Source organism: Chiloscyllium plagiosum, chromosome 1 (assembly GCF_004010195.1).
Source record: "Chiloscyllium plagiosum isolate BGI_BamShark_2017 chromosome 1, ASM401019v2, whole genome shotgun sequence".
Lineage (NCBI taxonomy): Eukaryota > Metazoa > Chordata > Chondrichthyes > Orectolobiformes > Hemiscylliidae > Chiloscyllium > Chiloscyllium plagiosum.
The window spans coordinates 29,764,852-29,789,084 of record NC_057710.1 but is presented as its reverse complement, the minus strand read 5'-3'; the positions used below and the strand labels follow the sequence as shown (position 1 = coordinate 29,789,084).

The window sequence follows — 24,233 nt, the reverse complement described above, 5'->3', positions numbered from 1 at the left end:
CTTTACCTTGTCAATATCCGCAGAATTTTATATGTTTAATAACAATATCTTTTAATCTTCTAAATTTCATTGAGTATATGCCCAAATTGCTCAATTATTTCTCAAAAGCCATGTCTTCATCCCTGGAGCATCAATAGCCACACTATTTGATGAGTCAGCATGGAATGACACAATGATTGCATGGTAGCGCAGCTCAGAGGGAAACATTGTCCAAGAGTTAACCAAATGAACCTCTTCTGACCTACTTCTAATGCAAGAATATCCTTCACTAAGGAAGGAGACCAAAACTGTACATTGTTCCAGATGTAGTTTCACTGATATCCCACACAGCTGGAGCAATTTTCCCACTTTCGTACGTGTAATAAAGGCCAACATTCCATCTGCCTTATTAATTACTTGCTATTGCTGCAGATCAGCTTTTTTATGATTCATGTACAAAGACACTCAGACCTCAGTACTGCAGCATTCTGCAGTTTCACAAAGCAATAATCCTTTGCATTTCCATCCTTCTTTCTAACATGGACCCTGTATTTTCCATCTGCCAAAATTTTGATCACTTACATCGCTTTGCTTTCCTAATTAGCTTTGTGTGAACAGCAAATCTGGCTACAGTACAGTCTGTCTACTCATCTCAGTTGTTAATATAGATCACAAATAGTTGAGGCCCCAGTCCTGATCCCTGTAAACTGCATGAGTTAATCTGCAACTTGAAAATGACTCATTGACTGTTTCCTGCTGATGAGCCAATTTCCAATTATCTATTAGCCCAACGCCATGAACTTATCTCTTACGATTAATTTTTTGCATAGCACTTTGCAAGTCCAAATGTACAGAGTCACACCTATTGGTTGGCCTTCAATCAACCCTGCTGTTACATCCTCAAAGGATTTAAGCTTTCACAAAAATCATGTTGACTCCACCTGGCATCATCAAGGCCTTCTATATGTTCAGTGACTCACGGTCTGTTCAAGCACCTTGCCCTGGGAGGCTTGTGATCTTGGACTTGAATTTGATTTGTCCACAATTGTGGATGGCTTGCTTTGGGCCTCTGGAGAACGGCTGATCAGGAAACTCTCCTGCTCATACCTCCCGTTATCAGGAATAGTGGGAGGTTTTACTAGTTGATAATCAACCCATTTGGCCACATTATTAATGCACTTCTGTGACCATCGTGTCCTATTGATTTTTTAACTCTGAGCCTGAGATATGAATGCCACCAGTGTGCCGTAAAACTTCTCATTTTACTAAGACCTCCTTTATAATGGAATCTGGTATTTTCCTAGTGATGGTTATTAGGCTAACTGGCTTAAAGTTGTCTCCTTCCCATCTCCCTCCATGAACAATGGTGTTATATTTACAGAAAGCAAAAAGTGCTGGAAATCACAGCAATCAGGCAGCATCCATGGACAGGGAGCAAGCTAACTTTGAGTCTGGATGACTCTTCATCAGAGCTGATGTGAAGTATGGAGGGGACAGCATTTATGTAATAGTGTGGGGGTGGAGAGCTGGGGAAGAAAGGGCATTGTTGGGAATGAGAATGGCAGAACATTGTATCAAAATGTCAAACTGGAAAGAATAGATGGTCCCACTGGAGTAGGGGCAGTCAGACATGGTGACAGAAAATGAAACAAGCTAAAAGAAAGGGAAGAAACAGAGTGGGATCACAACCTCAAAGTGTTGAACTCAATATGAAGTCCAGAAGGTTGCAACTGCCTAGTCTGAAGATGAGATGTTGTTCTCCCAGTTTGCGCTGTGATTTGCTGGAGACTATTTACAGTTTTGTAATATTCTGGGACCTTTCCAGATTCAAAGAAATGTTACAAGATATAGTTTTGGAGATTTATGTTATGAGGAAAGATGAGAGACATTTAGAGCTTTATAACATCCCAAGTAAACATCTATAAGATGATCAAATATACCTACGTAGGTTATTAAAATGATGTGGAAAAGGCAAAGTTAAAGAATTAATTTAAACTTGAGTAGAAAAGATGTCACAAATTCAAAAGAGGAAAGGCAAATTAGATTCATGGACAGAGTGATTAATATAGAGTTAAATACGGAGATAGAGCAATGAAGGTGAAAATCTTGGCAGTCATTTAAAAATCAATAGGAGAGAGCAGGAGAGTAGAACCAGTTGAACGGCTCTTACAAAAGAAAAGGCACAGACTCAAAAGGCAAATTACCTCCTGAGCTGCAAGATTCCATAGTTACAGGAATCAAAAAAGTATACTGAAATCAAAAGATTAGTCTCGCAAAACATTTTTTTCATCCTTCTCATTTGAGGTCGAGGAATTCTTCGGCACTTAAAATAGTTGATACTGACAGAACTTCAGAATGCATTGGATTTAACATTTATGACTAATTGACAGAAAATTACAGTGAACTCCATCTTACTTGTGCTCGCCTTGCAGCTGTTGAGATTTTCTTTAAAAGGTTTAAATTATAGTCAGAGAGTCCTACAGCAGAGATAGGCCCTTTGGCCCATGCCAACCAAAATGGCCATCCATGATAACCCCATATCCCTGCATGTGGCCCATGTCCTTCTAACCTTTCTTATCCATGGATCTGACCAAATGCCTTTGAGATGTTGTTAATGTACCAGCCTCAACCATTTCTGCTGGCAGCTCATTCCACATGCGTATCATGCTTTGTGTTAAAACATTGCCCCTCAGGTTCCCTTTTATTCTTTCCCCTCTAACTTTAAACAAGTGCCCTCTACTCCTTGATTCCACAACCCTGGGAAAATGCATTCACCCAATCCATGCCTCTCATGATCCTGTACACTTGGATAAGATTCCTCCTCAGTCTCCAATGCTGTGAAGAAAAAAAGTCCTAGCTTGTTCAACCTTACTCATAAACTCAGATCGTTGAGTCCTGGCAATATCCTTGTAAATTTCGCCTGCACTCTTTCCTGTTTAATAACATCCTTCCTACAGCAAGATGACCAAAAGTGAACACAATACCCCAAGTGCGGCCTCACCAACATCCTGTATCACTGCAACATAACCTCTCAACTTCTATACTCAATGCTCTGATTGATGAAGGCCAGTGTGCCAAAAGCCTTCCTCACTGCCCTGTCTACCTGTGACTCCACTTTCAGGGAACCGTGCACCTGAAATCCAAGATCCCCCTGTTCCACTACACTCCTTAAGGCCCTACCATTCACCATGAAACTCCTACCTTGATTTGACTACCAAAATGCCACTTATCGATATTAAACTCCATTTGCCATTTCTCAGCCCATTTCCCCAGCTGATCAATGTCCTGCTGCAATTTCTAATAATCTTCCTCACTCTCTACGATATTGCCTATTTTAGTGTCATGCCTTGGACATTGTCATCCAAATCATTGATATAGATAACAAACAGCAATGGGCTCAGCACTGAACCCTGAAGCAGTCCACTAGTAAGGCCTCCAGTCCAACAAGCATCCTTCCACTATTACCTTCTGCTTCCTACCATCAAGCCAATTGTATTTCTAATTTGCCAGCTCCCCCCAAGATTCCGTGCGATCTAACCTTCCAGAGCAGCCTACTATGGCAGCCTTATCAAGGCCTTACTGAAATCCATACAGACTACAACTACACATCGTGCCCACTTCATTAAAGAGCTCCTAACAAAATTTGTGAGGCATGATTTCCCACACACAAAGCCATGCAGTCCAAAGATGTGCAAGCTAGATGGATTGGCTGTGCGAATCAGACCTGTCTTTCCAAATGCATGTATATCTCTCAGAATCTTCTCAAGCAACTGATCTACTACAGATGTTAGGCTTACTAGTCTATAGTTTTTCTCTGCAGCCCTTCTTGAATAAGGGCATAATATTTGTTTCCCTCCAGTCTTCCAGGACCTCATCTTTTGCTAACGATGATGCAAAAGTATCAGCCAGGGCTCCCTCAATTTCTTCTCTTGCCTCTTGTGGTATACTTGGATATTCTGGTCAGGACCAGGAGATTAATCCACCTTCATACATGCTAAGACATCCAACACCTGCTCTACTGTGATTATGGATTGTCCCCAAGATATGACCACTAACTTCCCCAAGTCTTCATGTCTTTCTCCACAGTAAACACAGTGGACAAATGTTCATTGAGGACCAAGCCCAACTCCTGCCACTCCACACATACATGCCCATTTTGGTCCTTGAGGAGTTCTATTGTCTCTCTAGTTATTCTATTTTCTTTAATATACTTAAAGAATCTCGTTGGATTCACCCTAATATTCTCAGTCAAGACTAATCTTGTGCCTTCTTTTCACTCTCCTGATATCCTTCTTCAGTAAACTCCTGTTTAACCTATATACGTCCAGGCATTCCCTTGATCCGAGCTGCTGATACCTAAGCCATACCTCCCCCTCCTTTCTGGTTAAAGCCTCAATAAGAGTCTTTACATCTCTTTAGTCATCTATTCCTGTCAACCCTGCCTTTCAACCTCATAGGAATATATAGACCTTGAACTCTAGCAACCTCACTTTTAAAAGCCTCCCACTTGCTAGAAGTCCCTTTATCTGCAAATAAACCACTCTAATCAACCCCAGCAAACTCCTATCTAATTCCATCAAAATCCGCCTTACTCCAATTTACAATTTTAAACTGTGAACCAGTTTTGTCCCTCTCCATAACTATGCCTTGGATACGTATGGATGATCTTAGTGATTAAATAGTAGTTCAAAATCTGAAACATTCTGAGACCATATTTATGTTATTTAACCGCCCAAAACAAAGGGTACATTAACTAATGCACTAATGCATTAGATTGAGACACACCAACTTGAAGATGGAGAATTATTCAGTCTCATCCAAATTATTTTACATTCCATTTTTTATTATTGTTCCTGAATAAAAGAATCATCTGAAGGTGGCACAGTGGCTCAGAGGTTAGCACTGCTGCCTCACAGCTCCAGGGACCTGGGTTCGATTTCACCCTCTGGCAACTGTGTGGAGTTTGCACATTCTCGCTATGTCTACGTGGGTTTCTACCGGGTGCACCAGTTTCCACCCACAGTCCAAAGATGTGTAAGTTAGATGGATTGGCTGTGCTAAATTACCCAAAGTGTTTAGAGATGGTTAGGTTAGGTGCGTCATGCATGAGAATTGCAGGGTCACGGGGTGTGGTAGGGGGATGTGTAAGGGTGGGATGCTCTTCGGATGGTCAGTGTGGACTTGTTGTGCTGAATGACCTGTTTCCACACGGTATGGATTCTATTCTATGGATTCTTAGCACGTAAACATCTGTCTCCAGCCACCTATTTAAGAGCTCCATCTCATACATTCTACTCTCTACTTTCAAGCCAAGATCAACAGAGATTTTAATCTTCTGGTTTGCTATGTGAGAACATTTTTTCAATCATCTTTTTTAAGATACCGGTAACACTCCTATGACCTTATCTGAAATGCAACTGGATACAAGAATTTACTTTAATATTGTTAACTACTCTTAAAAAAGGTGGGCGGCACGGTGGCTAGCACTGCTGCCTCACAGCGCCAGAGACCCGGGTTCAATTCCCGCCTCAGGCGACTGACTGTGTGGAGTTTGCACATTCTCCCTGTGTCTGCGTGGGTTTCCTCCGGGTGCTCTGGTTTCCTCCCACAGTCCAAAGATGTGCAGGTTAGGTGAATTGGCCATGCTAAATTGCCCATAGTGGAAGATAAAAGGGGTAAATGTAGGGGAATGGGTGGGTTGTGCTTCGGCGGGTCGGTGTGGGCTTGTTGGGCCGAAGGGCCTGTTTCCACACTAAGTAATCTAATCTAATCTAAAGGCTTGAAATACCAACGGTCATTCAGCCCTATGTCCTTCTCTCATGAGCTTGAACTTCACCTTGTTGATCTTCTAACGATTTAAGCACTTGGTTTGTTAGGTAATCCCCTTTTGGGGTTGGGGATGTGGAGGGACAGAAGAATCGAGCAGTGCTATCATCTTATAACCTTCAATCTACTTCAGATGTCCCACCTTTTAAATGATTGCTGTCAGGGGAGTACTTTATGCCCAGACACCATTCTGTGAGAAAAGCCTCCAAAACTCTAATTTTGAACTTGTGAACTATGCCCTTGATTTGGCTGCAGAAACAATTATTTTGAAATTGGCATATTTTTGAGAGTTTGTTAATACGTGGCTCCATATTCGACATTAACAGTCAGTGAAATGACTGGAATTGCCATCAATTCTAACTGAACAAATCAAAGCACTGGACGCTGTCATGTTCAACATGAATAGCAGTGGGTCAATTAAATGGCTGGAGGAAACAATCACCACACTCCATGTCAGCAGAGCTCAGCACAACAGCAAAAGTCTGAAAGTTTTCTAATCATGCTCAACCAGAAATGCTGAGTGGATGATACATCTTGGCTTCCCTGAGTCCATCACATATGCTAATCTTCAGCCAGTGTGATTCATTACATGCAATGTTAAAAATGATTGAGGATGCGAGAAATAGAAAAAGATTTATATTCCACCTTTGTTGTAATGTTGAAGACTTGTGTTCTTAAGGTATCGGTGCTTCTGTCCAAGCTAATCTGGTACTGCAGGCAAGGTGGGAATGAGAACCCGTGGTGTCAGGCAGCATTTGACCAAATAGGGCTTCATGGAGCTCTTGTAAGATGGAAGTCAATGAAACTGAGAAAAATGTTCCACTGGTTGGAGTACAAAGAAAGATAGCTGTCCTTGTTGGAGACCAATGATTGTAGTCCCAGGGCACTGCTGCAGATATCCTCAGGAGTGTTCCAGCGTTAACTATCTACAGCTCTTTCATTCAATGATCTTCCCTCCCTTATGAGGTTACATGTGGGATATAGTGTTCAGTCCTGTTCACATCTCCTCAAATAACAAAGCAGGCTGTGATCACGTGCAATAAGGAATGTGACACGTTGTAGAGGTGCCAGCCAATGATCATCTTCAACAAGAATCTAACTACCACCCCATGACAATCAATTACACGACAGTCACAGAATTCACCACAGTCAACAGCATGAGAACAGAAACTTAACTGGATAAGCCTGTTAAATACTGCCTCTCCAAGAGTAGGCCAGAGGCTGGATTTTCTGTAATAAGTCATTCCACTTCTGGTTTACCAACACCTGCTAACATATACAAAGCAGACATCAGGAGTGAGATGGAATACTTCCACCTGTCCTGCTAAATGGAGTGCCAACAACACTCAAGAAGCTCAACACCATTTATGACAAAGTCTGTCTGACCTGTGCCCCATGCTCATCTTAAACATTTACTTTCTCCACCACCATAGGTTTAGAGAATATTACCTTCAAAATGTGGTGTATCAATTTGCCAATGCACCTCCCACTCCTGAAATCTTGGTCACTTAACAGAATAATAGCAGCAGGTGCAGGCGAACACTACATCTGAGTAACATACCATTATGACTTGGAAATACACCTTCATTGTCGCTGGAACAAAATCCTGGAATTCCCTCCCTTGCAGTACTGTGGGTGCAGCTTTATGGGATGGACTATCGTAGATCAAGGCAGCAACTCACCACTACCTTCTGAAGAGCAATTAGGGGCAGACAATAAAAGCTCAAACAACGCCCACAATCTGTGAATGAATAAAGAAACTTGGATTCCTCACGTGAATTTTGTGAACTTACTGCTTCCTCGCTAAAAGCAAGAAATAAACTTATTTCAAATTAAACAATTTGCTCAGAAAGAAAACAGATTAGCACGAAGACCTGAAATAAATGAGATTCTCAAAAGTTTCAGTTACCAAATGGAGGTTTTGTAAGACTGAGGCAGGATAGGTGATATGACTTTGAACAAGTTTTTCTATCACAAAGCACAAGTTCTCCACCATCTCTGCACCGGAAGCACTCATCCTCATGCTCTTTCTTCCCATCACCCTTGGATTTACGTTTCCGTAGTTTCTTTCTCCCCCTTTTTCCTTTGTCATCGGAACCATTGGTTGCATTCTGTAAAATTAAAAATCATGAGATAAGATCTTGGGTCTTATTTTCTAAAAAAAAGGCATCAGTTTCTTAAAAGGCATACCAATCATCGCAGTTCTTATAATTGTTATTTCCAATAGTATTTGACCAAGTCATTTTCCTCCAATCGTTACATTGTAACAGTAGCACACCATTTAAAAAAAAATGACTTGTACATTCAGGACCGATGGCTCATGTTATTGCTCATTTTATTGGATTAAATGGACGATGTTCCTAAAAAAGGTTCTATAGTGGCAACTAAAAGTAGTCAAATATAATCTTCAAAAACTATGAATGAGGTACACTTAACATATAAGTAAACACAAAAGAGAAACATGTGCAGTTACTGATTGCAGCACAGAACTGGGCAGTTCTATGACCAAGATGAAGCAGCTACGAAAACACTTCCAAATAGGGGTAATGAATTTTTGCACAAAGTATTCCCAACTAAGGCCTTAAATATTACCTACTAATTGGAAGAAAGGAAAACTCATCACGTTCCATTATTTTAAGCTTCATTAATACAAACTGTCAGTCCAAGATGAAAAACCGTGCCCAGGCACACTAATCACATCATTATACCATGGTATTTCTATGGCTCGTACAGTATATTGTTGAAGGAAAGGATTCATTCAGAGTATTCCCAGTGTTCTTAAGTGCATTAAGGGAATATTTTGACTGAATATTTGGCACACTGAGAATATTGCATTAAAATGCTGAAATTGTAAAATGCTTGCAAAAAATAAACATCAAACTGTACCAAACTTTATGTTTAGCATCAGTATGTTAATGCAATAAGTTCTGAATCTTCAGTTGACATGCAATTGTTCATAGTAACCTTTCCATGACAATCCCTATTAACCCTAAAATAAACAGTACAACATAGGAAAAAGAAACTACCTTGCGATTGATGGATTGTTTGCACATTGTATGGCTGCATTTCTGCGCACGTGATATAGTTAAACAGGATTCAATCTGTTGAATATTAAATGTTGAAACTATGCATGTGTAAATGGCAATTTTATTACATCCGTACGCTATATTGAAGTTGAACTAAAAATTACCACTTGCTGCAATTTTGAAATCCAACTAAAACACGAGAACATGATCAAATTCGATATGCGGATTAAAAACAGAGGCTAGTATTGTAATGAACCGACGTAAACAAATGAACCTGTTTTAGTACCAATATGGATACAGTTTTTCATGTTCCTGTACAGACTAATTTCTCTCTGCTGGAAGGAATGCATAGAAGCAGCAGCATGTGAAAGGTAAGTAAAATTTGTAATTTGGACAGCTAAGATTAAATATCTAGAAGTACTTTACAACCAATTAAGTGCACATAAAATGTAGTCTCTGTTTAAATATGGGGATATGTAGGAGCCAGTATAACATCACCAGGGCATTATAATTTTCTTGAACTCCCAAATCTTCAGCTTTGGAAGCAACACTTGGATAAATGACATTATATCACACAATTTATTCCTGGATGCTACAATTAATCATACCTTGGGTCTGACACCAAGAAATCCACTGCAATTCGGTGCTCCACATCTGCAGATGGTCTTCTCATTGCCAAGACAGTCAAGATTGTAATTGAAGGTCAGCTCAGTCCCTAACGTTAAAAAAGTCATTGCATTACACATATGTACCTGCCTTTTAAGGATTAGCAACATTATACCGCCAACAATACAAAATCATGTGATGAGTTTTTCCCAAGGAAACTCTTAAAATATCACAGATAAAATCAAAGTACTGTGGATTTTGGAAATCTGGAATAAAAATGCCAAGTGCCAGAGAAACTTAGCAGGTCTGGCAGCATCTGTAGTGCGCAACATAATTAATGTTTCAAGTGGCATGACTGTGGAACATCGATGAAATAGTCACACTGGACTCAAAAGTGCATGGGATTGGAACTGGTTGGCAGACACAATACAAAGAGCAGATAAAAAAAAAAGTCATTTTTTGAGTGGCAGCCAGTGACTAACAGAGTGCTTGGACCTCTGCTATTCACAGTAGATATTAATGATTTAGATGAGGAAATGAAAAGGCTATATCTCCAAGTCTGCAGTACACAAAGCTGGGTGGGCTGCAAGAAGAATGCAGAGATGTTTCAGTGTGATTTGGACAAGTTGAGTGAATGGGCAAATTCATGGCAGACGAAATATATGTGGATAAACATTATTTACTTCAGTAACAAAAGCAGAAAGACAAATTTGCGGAATGTGAACAGTTTGGGGAAAGGGGGATGGGCAACAAGACCTTTGGTGTCCTCAAAGTCATTTAAAATAAGCATGCAGGCACAGGTGGTGGTGAAAATGGCAAATGGTATGTTGGCTTCCATAGTGACAGGATTCAAGTACTGGAGCAGGGATGTCTTGCTGCACTTGTACAGGGTCTTGGTGAGACCACACCAGAGGGGTTTTGGTCTATATCTTTGAGAGGGACATTCTAGCAACGGAAAGAGCACGTGAAGGTTTAACACTAATTCATTGGACAACAGGACTAACATATGAAATGGTGAGCTTGTGAAATTCTCTGCCACAGAAATCTGTTGAGACAAAACACTGAATCTTTTCAAGGAGGAGTAAGACATCATTCTTAGGGCTAAAGGGATCGTAAAAAAGAAGACAACAAGCTAATAAAGTTCACTAACAATTCAGGTGAAGCTACCTTGCAAGAGCGTGAAACTCACTAGAAAGGAAGCACATGTGGAACATGAACATCAAAATAGTCTAGTTTGGCCAAATGGCCTGTTTGCACTGTAGATACAATAAGATTGCACTTACTTGTATGAGATTAAGGTTAAAGTGGTCAATGTTATTTTGAAAATTTCAGCACTTTTCCTTACCTGCTGGAATATCGCAAAGAGAAAACAACCCAACTCGAGTGTCTCCATTCACCGTCCATTTCTGTGTTTCACAATTGGGCTGACAACTGTGGTTCATAAATCGACAATAATTGCCTTTTGGTCCAGCATCAATTATTCTATCCTGAAAGAGATAACATTCAAACAAATAAATATCTGGCAGGATTTGAAAATACTGACAGATGTACTTGAAAGTCTGTTTGTTGACAGAGGGTTTGGCAACATGACAGGAAAAAAAGGACAGTGTTCAATCGTATGTTCTTACGAACATGAATTTAAGATTTGGGTCTAAAGAGACATTCAGTTGGATTAATAGGCTATACTCCAGCCTAACTTTAAATATTAGCATGGTACAAACATATACTGAAGTATTTTCAAAGGAATGCAATTAATCAGCCAAATAGTCATCTTACTAATCATGAAGGCGTCACATCATTTCACATTTTCAATCATGTTTAAATTGGATAGCAAGCTAAATAAAGTTATTTAAGGATTATGCATTGGCCTCAACTATGAACCAAACGAATGGCAGATTGGTATCTTAACTCCATTTACTAACCTTTGTCTCAGATCCCTGGACATCCTTCCCTAACAAAAATCTATTCTCAGTGCTGAACATTTTCAACTGACGCAGTGCTCCTAGCATTTTTGGGTTAAGACTTTGACATTCCCACTCGGCTGTGCGAGAAAGCGTGCTTCATGATTTCAGAGTGACTTGGCTCGACTTAGAACCCTGTAACCTTTTTCTGTCATCACAGGGTCTGCCATCCTGCTCATCACAGGAAACAGAATTTTGAAAACACTCTAATTGTATGAGAGGAAGAGTTCCACTTCAAGGCACTATTTTTCACATGAAATATGAAATCAAGACTCAATCAAGTGGATGGAAAAGATCCCATAACAAGTTTTTTTGGAGGGCAGGGGAGTTATTCACAGTATTTTGACGAGTAGTTCTCCCTGAACTAACAGTCCCCCAAAAAATGAACTGGCTATATTTCTTAGATTACAGCAGTGTCTACACTTCAAAACTGGTTCATTGGGTGTAAAGCACTTTGGGATGTCTTCAGGTCATGAAATGTGCCATATAAGCTCAAGTCCTTTCTAGACGTCAGTATAAGACACAGGCAAAATTTATACAACCTGCACACCTCAAACTCTAAACTGTACGTTAATCAAGGTCATAGCAGGATCAGCACTTTCATTTTATAATGTGAGGAGTTTCTGGCACATCAGTCTCATTTCTGATGGGACAACACCATTGGAGCAATGTTATTAAATAGGATAATCTGGTCGTGATCACTTCACTGTTTCTAAGATATTACTGTGTGCAAATTGGCCAGTCTACACCAAAGAAAGTGATTGTGACAACATTTGAAATACACTTCCAATTATCAAGCTTGGAATATGAAAGACATTATAGAGAAAGAAGGATTTTTGTGTGATTTTTAAAAATTGACTTATGGGATATCGGCATCACCGGCTGGCTAGTATTATTGCTTGTCCCGAGCTGTCCTGAAAAAGGTGATAGTGAGCTGCTTTTTTGAACTGCTGCAGTCCCCATGCTTTGGGTAGACCTAAATCTGGTTGGGAGGAGGAGTTGGAATTCCAAGATGTTGACCCAGCCAGAGTGAAGGCATGGTGATATTTTTCAGGTCAGGACAGTGAATAGCTTGGAAGAGAACTTGCAGGTAGTGGTGCTTCCATGTATCTGCTGCTTTTGTCCTTCTGTATGGAAAGTGCTGTCTCAGGTTCTTCAGTGAATTTCTACAATGCATCTTGTAGATAGTACACACTGCTGCTACAAAGCGTCGGTAGTGGTTGCTTGTGGACTTGGCGCCAATCAAGCAGACTTTGTTCCGTATGGTGTCAAGCTTCTTGAGTGTTGTTGGAGCTGCATCCATACAGGTATGTGGGAGTATTCCATTACACTCCTGACTTGTGCATTGTTGATAGTGAACAGGTTTTATGGAGTCAGTAGGTGAGTTACTCCCCACAGAATTCCTAGCCTCTGACCTGCTCTTGTATAACTCGTCCAGTTGAGTTCCTGGTCAATAGCAACTCCCAGGATGTTGACAGTGGAGATTCAGTGATGGCATCTGAAGAAGCCACGTAATGATTTCAGTAATAGCTGTGAGCTACGATAACGTATTTAACTCCAAGTGTCACATTTGCATCAATGTGCTTCCGTGGTCTGGGAAACTATAGGTTACCCTGATTTTACTGTGTTTTTGGATTTTCTAAGCTGGGTTTTTCTTGTTCAAATTTCTTTAAATTACTATTTGAAAAATATCTTCCAGTTTTTCTCCAACTCTCACTTGCCCCAAAGTTAATTTAATTTTGTTTTAAAGACCAACAATGTTTTGAGCTTGTGTACTAGATATTTAAGCATTGTGCCCATGTATGTCTGTTGGAGAATTCATTTGTGTGGCATTTTCTAAGCTGTTCTTTGAGCTACAGTACATATAATTTTAGTGGTAATAGCCTAAACTGTTGTGTTCAAAGAAAGCATTTAGCAATGATGGCTTAAATTAGGGATTAGGTAGAATAAACAATATCCTGTGCATGAGATCAGAAGTCACACAACACCAGGTTATAGTCCAACAGATTTATTTGAAATCGCAAGCTTTCGGAGTCTGACAAAGCAACAGCTCTTTGAAAGCTTGTGATTTCAAATAAACCTGCTGGACTACAACCTGGATGATGTGACTTCTGACCTTGTCCACCCCAGGACAACATAAGCACCTCCACAACTTAGAAGGCAGATTGCAAGTAACAAATGAAAAAAATAATTCATGCTTTTAATTCTTGTTCAGTTTTCCGGTTCCCTCTTTCACCATCTGAAATAAAAACACCTGTCACCAGATGTACTAGTGGCGTAATTTTTCTTGCATTGGCATTTCTGAGCTGTTGGATGTACTTGCAGCAAAAATATGAACCTGCAAACAGATTTCAGCTGCTATCTCTTGTTCGACTATTTATTGATCTTTTAGCTCTTCTGCATAGCTAATTCTTGAACTATGGTTGTGACTTGTTGTATTGTCTTTTCTGTGTGTTTATTTGGCGGTGTATAAAAATAAATATGCGATATATTTCAACAAACTATCACTCTTAGATTGAGTCACAGACTACACATCAGAAGTTGTTTGCTGTGTGGAGAATTGAAGCACATTTTATAGCACTGGAGCCAATGTGGTCTGCACACTACCAACTTTAATATTAATCCTTAATGTGGCAAGAGAAGTTTTCAATACTAAAGAAAGTCTTAAATACACTAAGTCCTTGTCTTAAGTTGTCACACTTCAAGTTACCCGGCTTCAGAGTTGTGCATTAAATGGGACCTGGACATGCACTTCTAGTGAAGTATGCAGTTCCATTTTAAAGTTCTGTGTGCCAGGTCTATCATGGGGGTCATATGATTCAATTTCAGAGCAGACCTTCCCACTCCCACTTTACCATCAGGACCCTGCAACTTAAAGTTGCTTTAACTTTGAACCAGGTCTTGGTGCACATCTCCTGATGTTCAGGAGGGGTCAGCAGCAAGCCATGAATTAAGTACAGAGAATCAACAGTTGAAGATTTTATTTTGTGCTAAAACAGATACTCACAAATATAACATTGCTAAATTGCTAAGTGATTGAACTTAGAGCGTGTTTGAATACTTTTCCCCCGATGGGAAAGATCCCAGAGAACCTAACTACAGCTTTGAAATGAGCTATATAGGGAAAATTAAATGAATTTAAACATTTAATTTGAAGTTGCACTTTTCAGAAACACAGCTACACGATGAGGTGGACTTAGTGAATAGCAAATAAAAGAGGAGTTTTAAATAATGACGGCATTTAAATGAATAACACCCAAATTTTTCTTTCTGCTCCCCTTCAAAATGGGAATAAAAGATGTAATGAGTTAAACAGTGCAAGTTTTAATTTTACCTTATCAATCGTTAGCATGTAGAAGTTGGCAATGTTGTGTTCCTGGGCAAACCGGATTCTTGCTCGACACTCATCTTCATCAATGACCTCTCCCACATACTCATTAACAAATGTTCCCTGAATCAGACAAAACGTACAAATTAGAACATGGAAATGCCTGCACCACAAGGTTTGACAGATTTCTTTTTATTCTATTTCTGCTCTCTTCCTATTGCGATGGTTTGGAATCTCAACACAGAAGTTAATCTGATGTTTTACTGCTGCCTGGCACAGCAGTTTGTCAGTACCAAAGTTCTTGACAATTGCATTGTTTTGGTTTCATTCTATTTATTCCAACTATCAATTATGAATGTCTAAAATTTTATACAAATAACTTAATTTTAAATGCACTATAAAGACCTGCTGGACAGTTAAATAGCAAAGTGATTATCGTTCAGGTGCATAAAGTTTAGGTGCCATGAAAAAAGGAAAACAACACAGGGAGGCAGTGATGCAATAGTCTTGCCAAAGTTCCCATTAATTCAATTTCATTGGCATGCTGATTGGAATGTGAGAAACCTCTGAACAGCTGTGCAGCAATATATCTTAGAGGGAACGTTTCTAGCTGTCTAGAGACCCAAGCCTAATGCTCTGGGAACATGTGACTGAATCCCACTATGTTAGACATGAATCAATGAAAATCTGGCATTAAAATTTAGTCTAATGGCAAATATTGCAGTAAAAAAACTTTTTGGTTCACAAATGCCCTTTCGGGAAGGAAATTAGTCATCCTTATCTGGTTTGGTCCAGGTGACTCCAGATCCACAGCAAGGTGGTTCATTCTTAAATGCCCTCTGAAATGGCCCTAGTAATTTAGACAATTCAAGCAGGCATCAGCAATAATGTTAGCCCAGCCAGCGATGCCATGAACTAATTTTTAAAAAATGGGAAGTCAATAAATTGATGTCATTAAATAATACTTGGGAAATTTAATCTGATCCTGACAGTTCCAATGCTTCTTACTAATTGTACTATTAAGAGAAAACACTTACTATAGTTAAAGCTTTCAAATTTGTTGGTTTTTAGTATTGGTACTTCCAAATTAGACCATTAATGTGAAAATTAATAAAAGCACAAAGTGCCATGAGGGGACTGCTTGAAATGGATATCACAGGTGAATGTGTTGATATATTCTCATATAGTTGAGAAATGCAATTTTATGATCTATTTGAATAACATAAGGCTTCAAAGTAGACAATTAAACATTCACACTCCACCTGTTCTACTTTGTACTAGCCCTCTTCAGAAGTAGGGATAAATTACTCCAAGTTGGTTTTAATTCTATACTTTAATCAATGACAGGTTTTGTGAAAGTTATCAAGTCTTGTAAGTCTGAATGAACAAAGCTTTCTGTATATTAATTTCAAGTTGATTTGTTCAACCAGAGAGAGAATAGTGCCCTTCCAAGACCAACAAGGCAACCTATGTGTGGAGACGCAGGAGATGGGGGTGATGCTATATGTGTATTTTGCATCAGTGTTTACTGTGGAGAAGAAAATGGAAGATATAGAATGTGGGGGAACAGATAGTGACATCTTGAAATATGCCCCTATTACAGAGGTGGTGGTGCTGGATGTCTTGAAATGCAAAAAAGTGGATAAATCCCCAGGACATAATCAGGTGTACCCTAGAGCTCTATGGGAAGCGAGCAAAGTGATTGCTGGGCCCCTTGCTGAGATATTTGTACCATCGATAGTTACAGGTGAGGTGCCAGAAGACTGGAGGTTGACTAATGTGGTACCACTATTTCAGAAAGGTGGTAAGGAAAAGCCAGGGAACTATAGACAGGTGAGCCTGACATCGGTGGTGGGCAAGTTGTTGGAGGGAATCCAGAGGGCAGGATTTACATGCATTTGGAAAGGCAAGGACTGATTAGGGATAATCAACATGCTTTGTGCATGGGAAATCATGTCTCACAAACTTGATTTGAGTTTTTTGAAATAGTACCAAAAGAGGATTGATGAGGGCAGAGTGGTAGACGCGATCTATATGGACTTCAGTCAGGTGATTGACAAGGTTCCTCATGGGACATTAGTTAGCGAGGTTAGAGCTCATGGAGAACTAGTCATTTGGATACAGAACTGGCTCAAAGATAGAAGACAGAGGGTGGTGGTGGAGGGTTGTTTCTCAGAATGGAGGCATGTGACCAGTGACCAGTGAAATACTTTGGATGTGAACACAGGAGCAATAGCTATTAAGTTTGTAGATGACACCAACATTGGAAGCTTAGTGAACAGTGAAGAAGGTTACCTCAGAGTACAATGGGATCTTGAGCAGATGGGCTAAGGAGTGACAGATTGTATTTAATTTGGACAAATAAGAGGTGCTGCATTTTGGAAAAGCAAATCAGGGCAGGACTTATTCGCTTAATAGTAAGGTCCGAGGGAGTGTTGCTGAAGAAAGAGACCTTGGAATGCAGGTTCATAGTTCCTTGAGTGTAGAGTTGCATGTAGATAGCATAGTGAAGGCAGCATTTGCTATGCTGTTCTTTTTAGACAGAGCATTGAGGATAGGAGTTGGGATATCATGTTGGGGCTGTACAGGACTTTGGTTCGGCCACTTTTGGAATATTGCATGCCATCCTGGTCTCCTTCCTATCAGAAGGATGTTGTGAGACTTGAAAAGGTTCAGGAAAGATTTACAAGGATGTTCCAGGGTAGGAGGATTTGAGCTGTAGAGAGAGGCTGAATAGGCTGGGGTTCATTTCCCTGGAGCGTTGATGGCTGAGGGGTGACCTTTTCGAGGTTTATAAAATCATATGGGGCATGAATAGGATGAAGAACATCTTTTCCCTGGGATCGGGTAGTCCAGACCAAAAGGGCAAAAGTTTAGGGTGAGGGGAAAGATAGAAAAGGGACCTAAGGGGAAACTTTTTCACGCATGTTCGTGCGTGTATGGAATAACCTGTCAGAGGAAGTGGAGGAGGCTGGTACCATTACACCATTTCAAAGGCATCTGGACAGATATATAAATAGAAGGGTTCAGAGGGATACGGGCGAAAATGCTGACAAATGTGATTAGATTAGGTTGGGATGTCTGGTCGGCATGGACTAGTTGGACCGAAGGGACTGTTTCTGTGCTGTACATCTCCATGACTCTAATTGACTTTTCAATTTCTTACTGCTCATCATATCTCACTCTTGGACCATCCATGCATTTCTGTATACCTACTGGAAACATTTCCACATCTGTTACAGGACAAATCTTTGTTTTTAAAAATGGACCTTTTGTTCAGTGAGAAGGAGCTATTCTTGTCCAAGTATATTCTATCTTTGGCAGCATCGATGCAGAGAAAGAGCTAATGTTTCAGGTCCTTTTCCTAGCTACCGTCAGTTCTGGAGAAGGATCATAGAATACAAAACGTTAACCCTAATTTTTCTCCAGATACTGCCAGACCAGCTGAGCCTGTCCAGGAATTTCTGTTTCTGATTTTCAGTATCCGCAGCTCTTTGGGTATTTTGTTTTATATTCTTTGACGTTGTACAATGACACTATCTGCAAACTAATGGATGCTTAGACTTTATTTGTCCAATACATATACAATCGAACCAGATATTGAGTTGCCTTCAGTTAAATACTTCTAAGGTATGAAAAAAATGGGTAAAAACACAACACTGTAACTTACTTTTTTAATGTCAGTCTTTGAAATTAGGCCCCAGCCCTTTCCGGCAGTCTTGACTACCTGTGATTCAGGATACTGACGTTTGGTAAAACATTGGTTTTGGCATCGCACACCAGCAGGACACACAGCTGGATGACATTCATACATTAACATTCTGTTAAGGCACTCCGAATCCAAGCCACAAGGATGATCATCTGTCGGCTTACAATTGCACCTCGAGATTTCTGAAATATCAGCTGTATAAATCTGTGCTTTTCCATAAGGTTTATTGACCTTTTCAAAAAACATAGAAATTGCTTAAAAACTCCAAATCTAAACAAAATCGGGCAATTAATATGCTAAAATTTATACTTTATTCCTGAGGGTTTTATATAGTTTGAAAATTAACAAAAATCATTTCTGGAAGTTATGAAGGCACTTTGGTCTGTGTACCTGGCAAAAGGTATGATTTAAATTTTTTGGAGGCCACAGGATGAAGAAAGCTTTTTTGTATAAGCATGGTCATTGAAAATGGCAGAATAAGCTAAATGATAGATCACCATGTCCACTTTGGTTTTATATACAGTAACTAGCTTGAAAAGCTGCAATGCTTCACGAATGAGTAATAGTTGGACATAGAATTAATAAAAATTAAATTTAAATGCATTTCATATTATAGGTTGAACAGAGTTAGAAATGGAACATTGCAAGTTGTATCAATATTAAAATGTCACAAATTGAACTGCTTCCTATTCAACATTTCCTGATGACTTGACAGAACATACAGGCAGTCCCTGGCTTGCGAACAAATGTTGTTCTTGAGTTCGTTCGCAAGTCAATCTGTACACAAGTTGCAACGTAATGCAGGATAATATAAAGTAGCCATTCATAAGTACAGGAAATGATTGTAGATTGGATCTTTTAAATTACACCCCAAATGGGTGTGTATTGTTAAAAACAAGCATTTGAAGGTTCAACAATTGTAAATTAGGGGGTATCCCTGTGTATATAGAGATTAGCAGCAAATGAGGAGGGCATAATATAACAGAGAAATATACAAAATCGGAAAAGGAGTAGGCCATTCAATGTCATCATTGCTGATCATCCAACTCAGTACTCTTTTTAGTTTCTCTCTCTGATCCTGTTAGCCCAGAGAACTAGATCTGAAATAGGCACAGAGCACGAAAACAGACCCTTTGGTACAACTAGTCCACGCCGACCACGTTCCCAAATGAAACTAGTCCCACCTGCTTGTGCATGGCCCATATCCTTCCAAACCTTTCCTAATAATGAACTTTTGTCTTTTAAGTGTTGTAACTGTACTTGCATCCATTACTTTCTCTGGCAGCTCTGACACATAAACCACCATCTGTGTAAAAACATTGCCCCTTATGTCCTTTTACAGGAGACCCTCGATTATCCGGTTAATCGATTAAATGCTTGTCCTCTGGGGCTCGGAGTTTTTAAAGTCTGCTCCCCATTCAGGAGACTGCAGCAGCACACTGGATGAGACACCGCTCCCCCCCATCCCTCACCCCTCAAACACCGTCCCCATCACCTCCCCCCGCTCCCCAACCCCATCCAACACTGCCCCATCACCTCCCCCCAAACCCGTACACACCTGCCCCCTCTCCGGGGCAGCCGGACTGCTGCTGCCGCCTTTGTGGGGTAAGTCTCCAAATAACGCGCGCACAGCCACAGACAATCTTTTTACTGCAACGTTTTCACAGTTTCCACCTTTGCCCTGTACAGGACAATGTTGGGGAGATTATGTTGGGGAGATTATGTGGGGGGGGGTTTAGGGTACACCCGTGTAGAATTCCAGGGAAAGTGTGGGGAGAGAGGGGGGGCAGGCAGTGAGTCATTTGGAGACGGTGCCTGTTTAGTCACTGTAAACAAAAGATGCGATCACTATTGGAAACACGTCTTTGATGTAATGTTTCTATCGGGACCTCGAGATCTCCTTCAGATAATCTGATTTTCGGATAATTAGTATTCGGGTAATTGAGGTTCCTTTGTAAATATTTCTTTTAAACCTTTTTGAGTGAAGAAAACTTTCCTCATTTCAGTTCCATGTGACTCTCTGAAACTACAACAATTCTTCTACTTTCCAGCTGTGGAGACATAAGCCCTCAGCATCTACTAGTGTTCTACTCTGAGAATCCCTGTGCTTGTTGACAAAAACCTCTGCCAGGTAAACTGTATGCATCACCTTTGTGAATCTTTTCTGACCTTTGCCAGTGCCTCTATATCTTTTTATGACAATAAAGCCTACAATACTGTGTGAAATTCATAAAATATAGTCTTCCCACGATTCAGTACTGGTTTAACTTAACTTAGCTGCCTGTTCAGGAAACCCAAGAGAAGCTTGACAGTGTGGAAGGAGGCCATTCAGCCAACTGAGTCCATACCGACTCTTTTGACGTTAAAGTGAAAATAAAGTGTGTCCAATCTCTCCTCGCAGCTAATATCCTCCAAACCAGCAATGTCCTGATAAATAGTTTCTGCACCCTCTCCAATGCCTCCACATCCTTCTGATAGTATGGCAACCAGAACTGTACACAATATTCTAAACGTGGCCTAATTAAAGTTCAAAACAGTTGTAACATGACTTGACAATTTTCGTACGCTATGCTCTGACTCAAGATAAACATGCTGAATGCATTCTTGACAATCTTCCCACATCTTTACAACTTTCAGGAACAGTGTGCCTAGATGCCTCTGTATGTTGATGCTACCAAAGATACTGTTATGTACTGTACAGTTTCCAAAAGGCATCTTTTGCATTTCTCCCAATTCAACTTCATCTGCCATTCTCTGCACAAGTCTCCAGCCTATCGATACCCTGCTGTACCCTCTGGCAATCCTCCTCACTATCCATAGCTCCCCCAATCTATGTGTTGTTTGCAAACTATGAATCAGGCCCATTACATTCTCCTCCAAATTATTTTTATATATGTTACAAACAACAGCACTGGATCCCTTGGAACACCACTGGTCACAGAACTCCAGTCAGAAAACACTCTTCCAAATGCTACTCTGTCTTCTAGGACTAAGCCAGTTCTGTACCCATCATAGTGCTCATCATGTGACTTTTACCTTCTGCATCTGCCTGCCATGTGAGACCTTGCCAATGACCACACTAATATTGATGAAGACAACAGCCATTACCCTGCTGTCAATCATCTTTGTCACTTCTTCAAAGAAAAACTCCATCAGGTTTGTAAGATATGACCTTCCTCACACAATACCATACTGCCTATTACCAATACGTCCATACTTTGACAAATGCGAGGAAATTATATCCCTAAGAATCTTCTCCAGTAATTTGCCTACCGCTTACATAAGAATCACAGGTCTGTAATTTCCTGGATTATTTCTGTTGCACTTCTTAAAGAAACAATGTTGGTTATTCTTCAGTCCTCTGGGACCTCGCCTGTGACTAAAGAGAATAAACAGATTTCATACAAGGCCCCAGGAATTTCCTCACCTGCCTCCCTCAGCATTCTGGGATAGATCCAATCAGGTTGTGGAGCCTTGACTACTTTAATCCTGTTTAAAACCACTAATACCATCTCCTTTTCTATATATCCATGTACTTTAAAGTATCAAAGACTCCTCCATAGACTCCTGAGTATGCACAGATGGGTTCCTGATTTAGAATACGACCAAAGAACCACATGAATGAATATTCTCGATTTCGCTGTTTCCTCTGACTTCAAAAGAAATTTCTAGATCTCTTTCAATGCTTAAACTATTGAATGATTCTCTGTATCACTAACAAATCCTGGCCCTATGACCATCAACTTCTCTTTAGCTCTACAGTTCAAAACTGGCCAATACTTGTAAAATTGCAGCCATATCTGAAGAAGCATTTTCAGCACTTCTAGTGCAATTTTGGGAAGATAACGCTGATCAGAAAGAAGGTGCCCATTGCCTCCTTGGTGCCTAAAACCTCCAACAAGTGTCCAAGTTTCAAATTTAAGTCTTGTTAAAATTACTACTACTTATTAAACTTTCCTCTCTCACTTTTTCCAAATCTCCACAATTAGTCCATATATCTCCCATGTTGCTGACTACCAAAACTATGTAGACTCACAAAGATCTTAAAACTTTGGACTTCTGCTTCCTGAGACTTTCCTTCTCTTTACAATTCTCTAACACTTTCTGATTTATGTCTTCTCATTTTCCCAAACAATGGAGTGTTTGGCATTATTGCTTTCCCTTTAAATGACTGAAATATGTTTGTGTTGATAAACTCATTATGTGGAATTATACCAGAATACAAACATTCTAGAAGAAGGCAGAGACCGAAAATACTGAAACAGGTTCTTGCTCACACCTACCTTTATGTGTTTATATGGCGGAGGCTTTCTCCCATTACGCTCATTTTCCTGAGCTTCTCTAGTCTCCCGCTGAGCCTTAAGATCCTGAAAGCGTTCTGCTGCCTCATCTAAAGCTGAAATGATAACCATAAACAGAGAAGAATTTTTTTAATGCTGTTGAATTCTCAGAAGATGCAATTGGAAAATGAAAATCTGCATTGGACAAATAATAGATTTATATTAAAATTGCAAACGGACAATTGTTAGATTAGGTGCCCCTTTTCATTTGCAACCCTGGATTGTGAAAAATCGCATTACTCTTTCAAACTGATTCGAATCACTGGGTGATTTAACTTTAAATAAGCAGCATATAAAGTCTTTTTCACTGCTGCTCGTAAACTAAGCTGTCGTGAAAACTGCTTGGTAGTATTGCACTGGTTTTTAGAACCCAGAATATTTCTACTCATCGATATACAGAGCTTTTGCCTATCTTTTGATGATAGATTTTAGTCAAGACAAATATATTAGTGCTGGTGGTCAAACAATCCCATGGTGAATTAACATGAAAAATTGGTCCACTGACACATGATGTAAAGATTATGAAAGAAGTCAGAGTTTCTTCGAAGCAAGACGTTTCAGCATCCCACCCTTTACATTAACCCTAGAATGACTATTGATGGTATCTAACCAGACTACTTTTAGCATCTTCTATTTTTAATCCAGTCTCGACTGTGTCAGTTTCTATATTTCACAAAAAAACCCTCTGACAAATGCTCGAACAACATGCAGATATTTCAATCATCAAAGATATTTGTTTGGATGATCACAGCAATAATCCAGACCCAGTAAGAAAAAGCACAACTGAGCAAATTCTCAAGGGTAAGATTTCCCAACTTAAATCACCATAGTTAGTTGTGTAATGAGAGGAACCCTGCTTTAATGCAGTATTAATCAAGCTTTTTCAATAAAGTTTAATATCTTTTGTTTGAAGGGACCTTGTGACATCTCAATGGGCTGACACACTGGAAATTAATCCCAGCAATTCCTGGAATCGTCTCGCAAGTTGAAGACTTTATCGGAGTAGCCAAAAGTTGCCCAATTTAATTGTTTAGGCCCAGATGAACAGAAAGCATGGACCAGGTTGAATGCACTGGAATTAATTCATAGTCATAGAGATGTACAGCATGGAAACAGACCCTTCGGTCCAATCCGTCCATGCCAACCAGATATCCCAACCCAATCTAGTCCCACCAGCCAGCACCCGGCCAATATCCCTCCAAACCCTTCCTATTCATATACCCATCCAAATGCCTCTTAAATGTTGCAATTGTACCAGCCTCCACCACATCCTCTGGCAGCTCATTCGATACATGTACCACCCTCTGCGTGAAAAACTTGCCCTTAGGTCTCTTTTATATCTTTCCCCTTCACCCTAAACCTATGCCCTCCAGTTCTGGATTCCCTGACCCCAGGGAAAAGACTTTGTCTATTTATCCTATCCATGTCCCTCATAATTTTGTAAACCTCTATAAGGTC

At 40.0% G+C, this 24,233-nt stretch overlaps 1 protein-coding gene and 2 long non-coding RNA genes across 7 annotated transcripts in view; 2 read left to right on the top strand and 1 right to left on the bottom strand.

Moving 5' to 3' along the window:
* The window catches only part of LOC122560874, a 44,806-nt gene extending 32,492 nt beyond the window's left edge, over window positions 1–12,314 (top strand). The window contains exons 3-4 of the long non-coding RNA XR_006314838.1: window positions 9,152–9,202; window positions 11,559–12,314. This is a non-coding gene — a long non-coding RNA (uncharacterized LOC122560874). The remainder of the gene's footprint in view (window positions 1–9,151; window positions 9,203–11,558) is intronic.
* nsd2 (nuclear receptor binding SET domain protein 2) overlaps window positions 1–24,233 on the bottom strand; it is a 149,018-nt gene that overhangs the window by 4,654 nt on the left and 120,131 nt on the right. For all 5 annotated transcript variants that reach the window (XM_043711508.1, XM_043711417.1, XM_043711768.1 and 2 more), the window contains exons 17-22: window positions 22,719–22,831; window positions 18,397–18,666; window positions 14,733–14,849; window positions 10,783–10,924; window positions 9,440–9,546; window positions 7,715–7,916 (exon numbers count right to left, since the gene is read on the bottom strand). In XM_043711508.1, coding sequence (XP_043567443.1) covers window positions 7,715–7,916; window positions 9,440–9,546; window positions 10,783–10,924; window positions 14,733–14,849; window positions 18,397–18,666; window positions 22,719–22,831 — 951 coding nt within the window. The remainder of the gene's footprint in view (window positions 1–7,714; window positions 7,917–9,439; window positions 9,547–10,782; window positions 10,925–14,732; window positions 14,850–18,396; window positions 18,667–22,718; window positions 22,832–24,233) is intronic.
* LOC122560909 overlaps window positions 19,955–24,233 on the top strand; it is a 16,093-nt gene continuing 11,814 nt past the window's right edge. The window contains exons 1-3 of the long non-coding RNA XR_006314850.1: window positions 19,955–20,040; window positions 20,442–20,566; window positions 23,689–23,837. This is a non-coding gene — a long non-coding RNA (uncharacterized LOC122560909). The remainder of the gene's footprint in view (window positions 20,041–20,441; window positions 20,567–23,688; window positions 23,838–24,233) is intronic.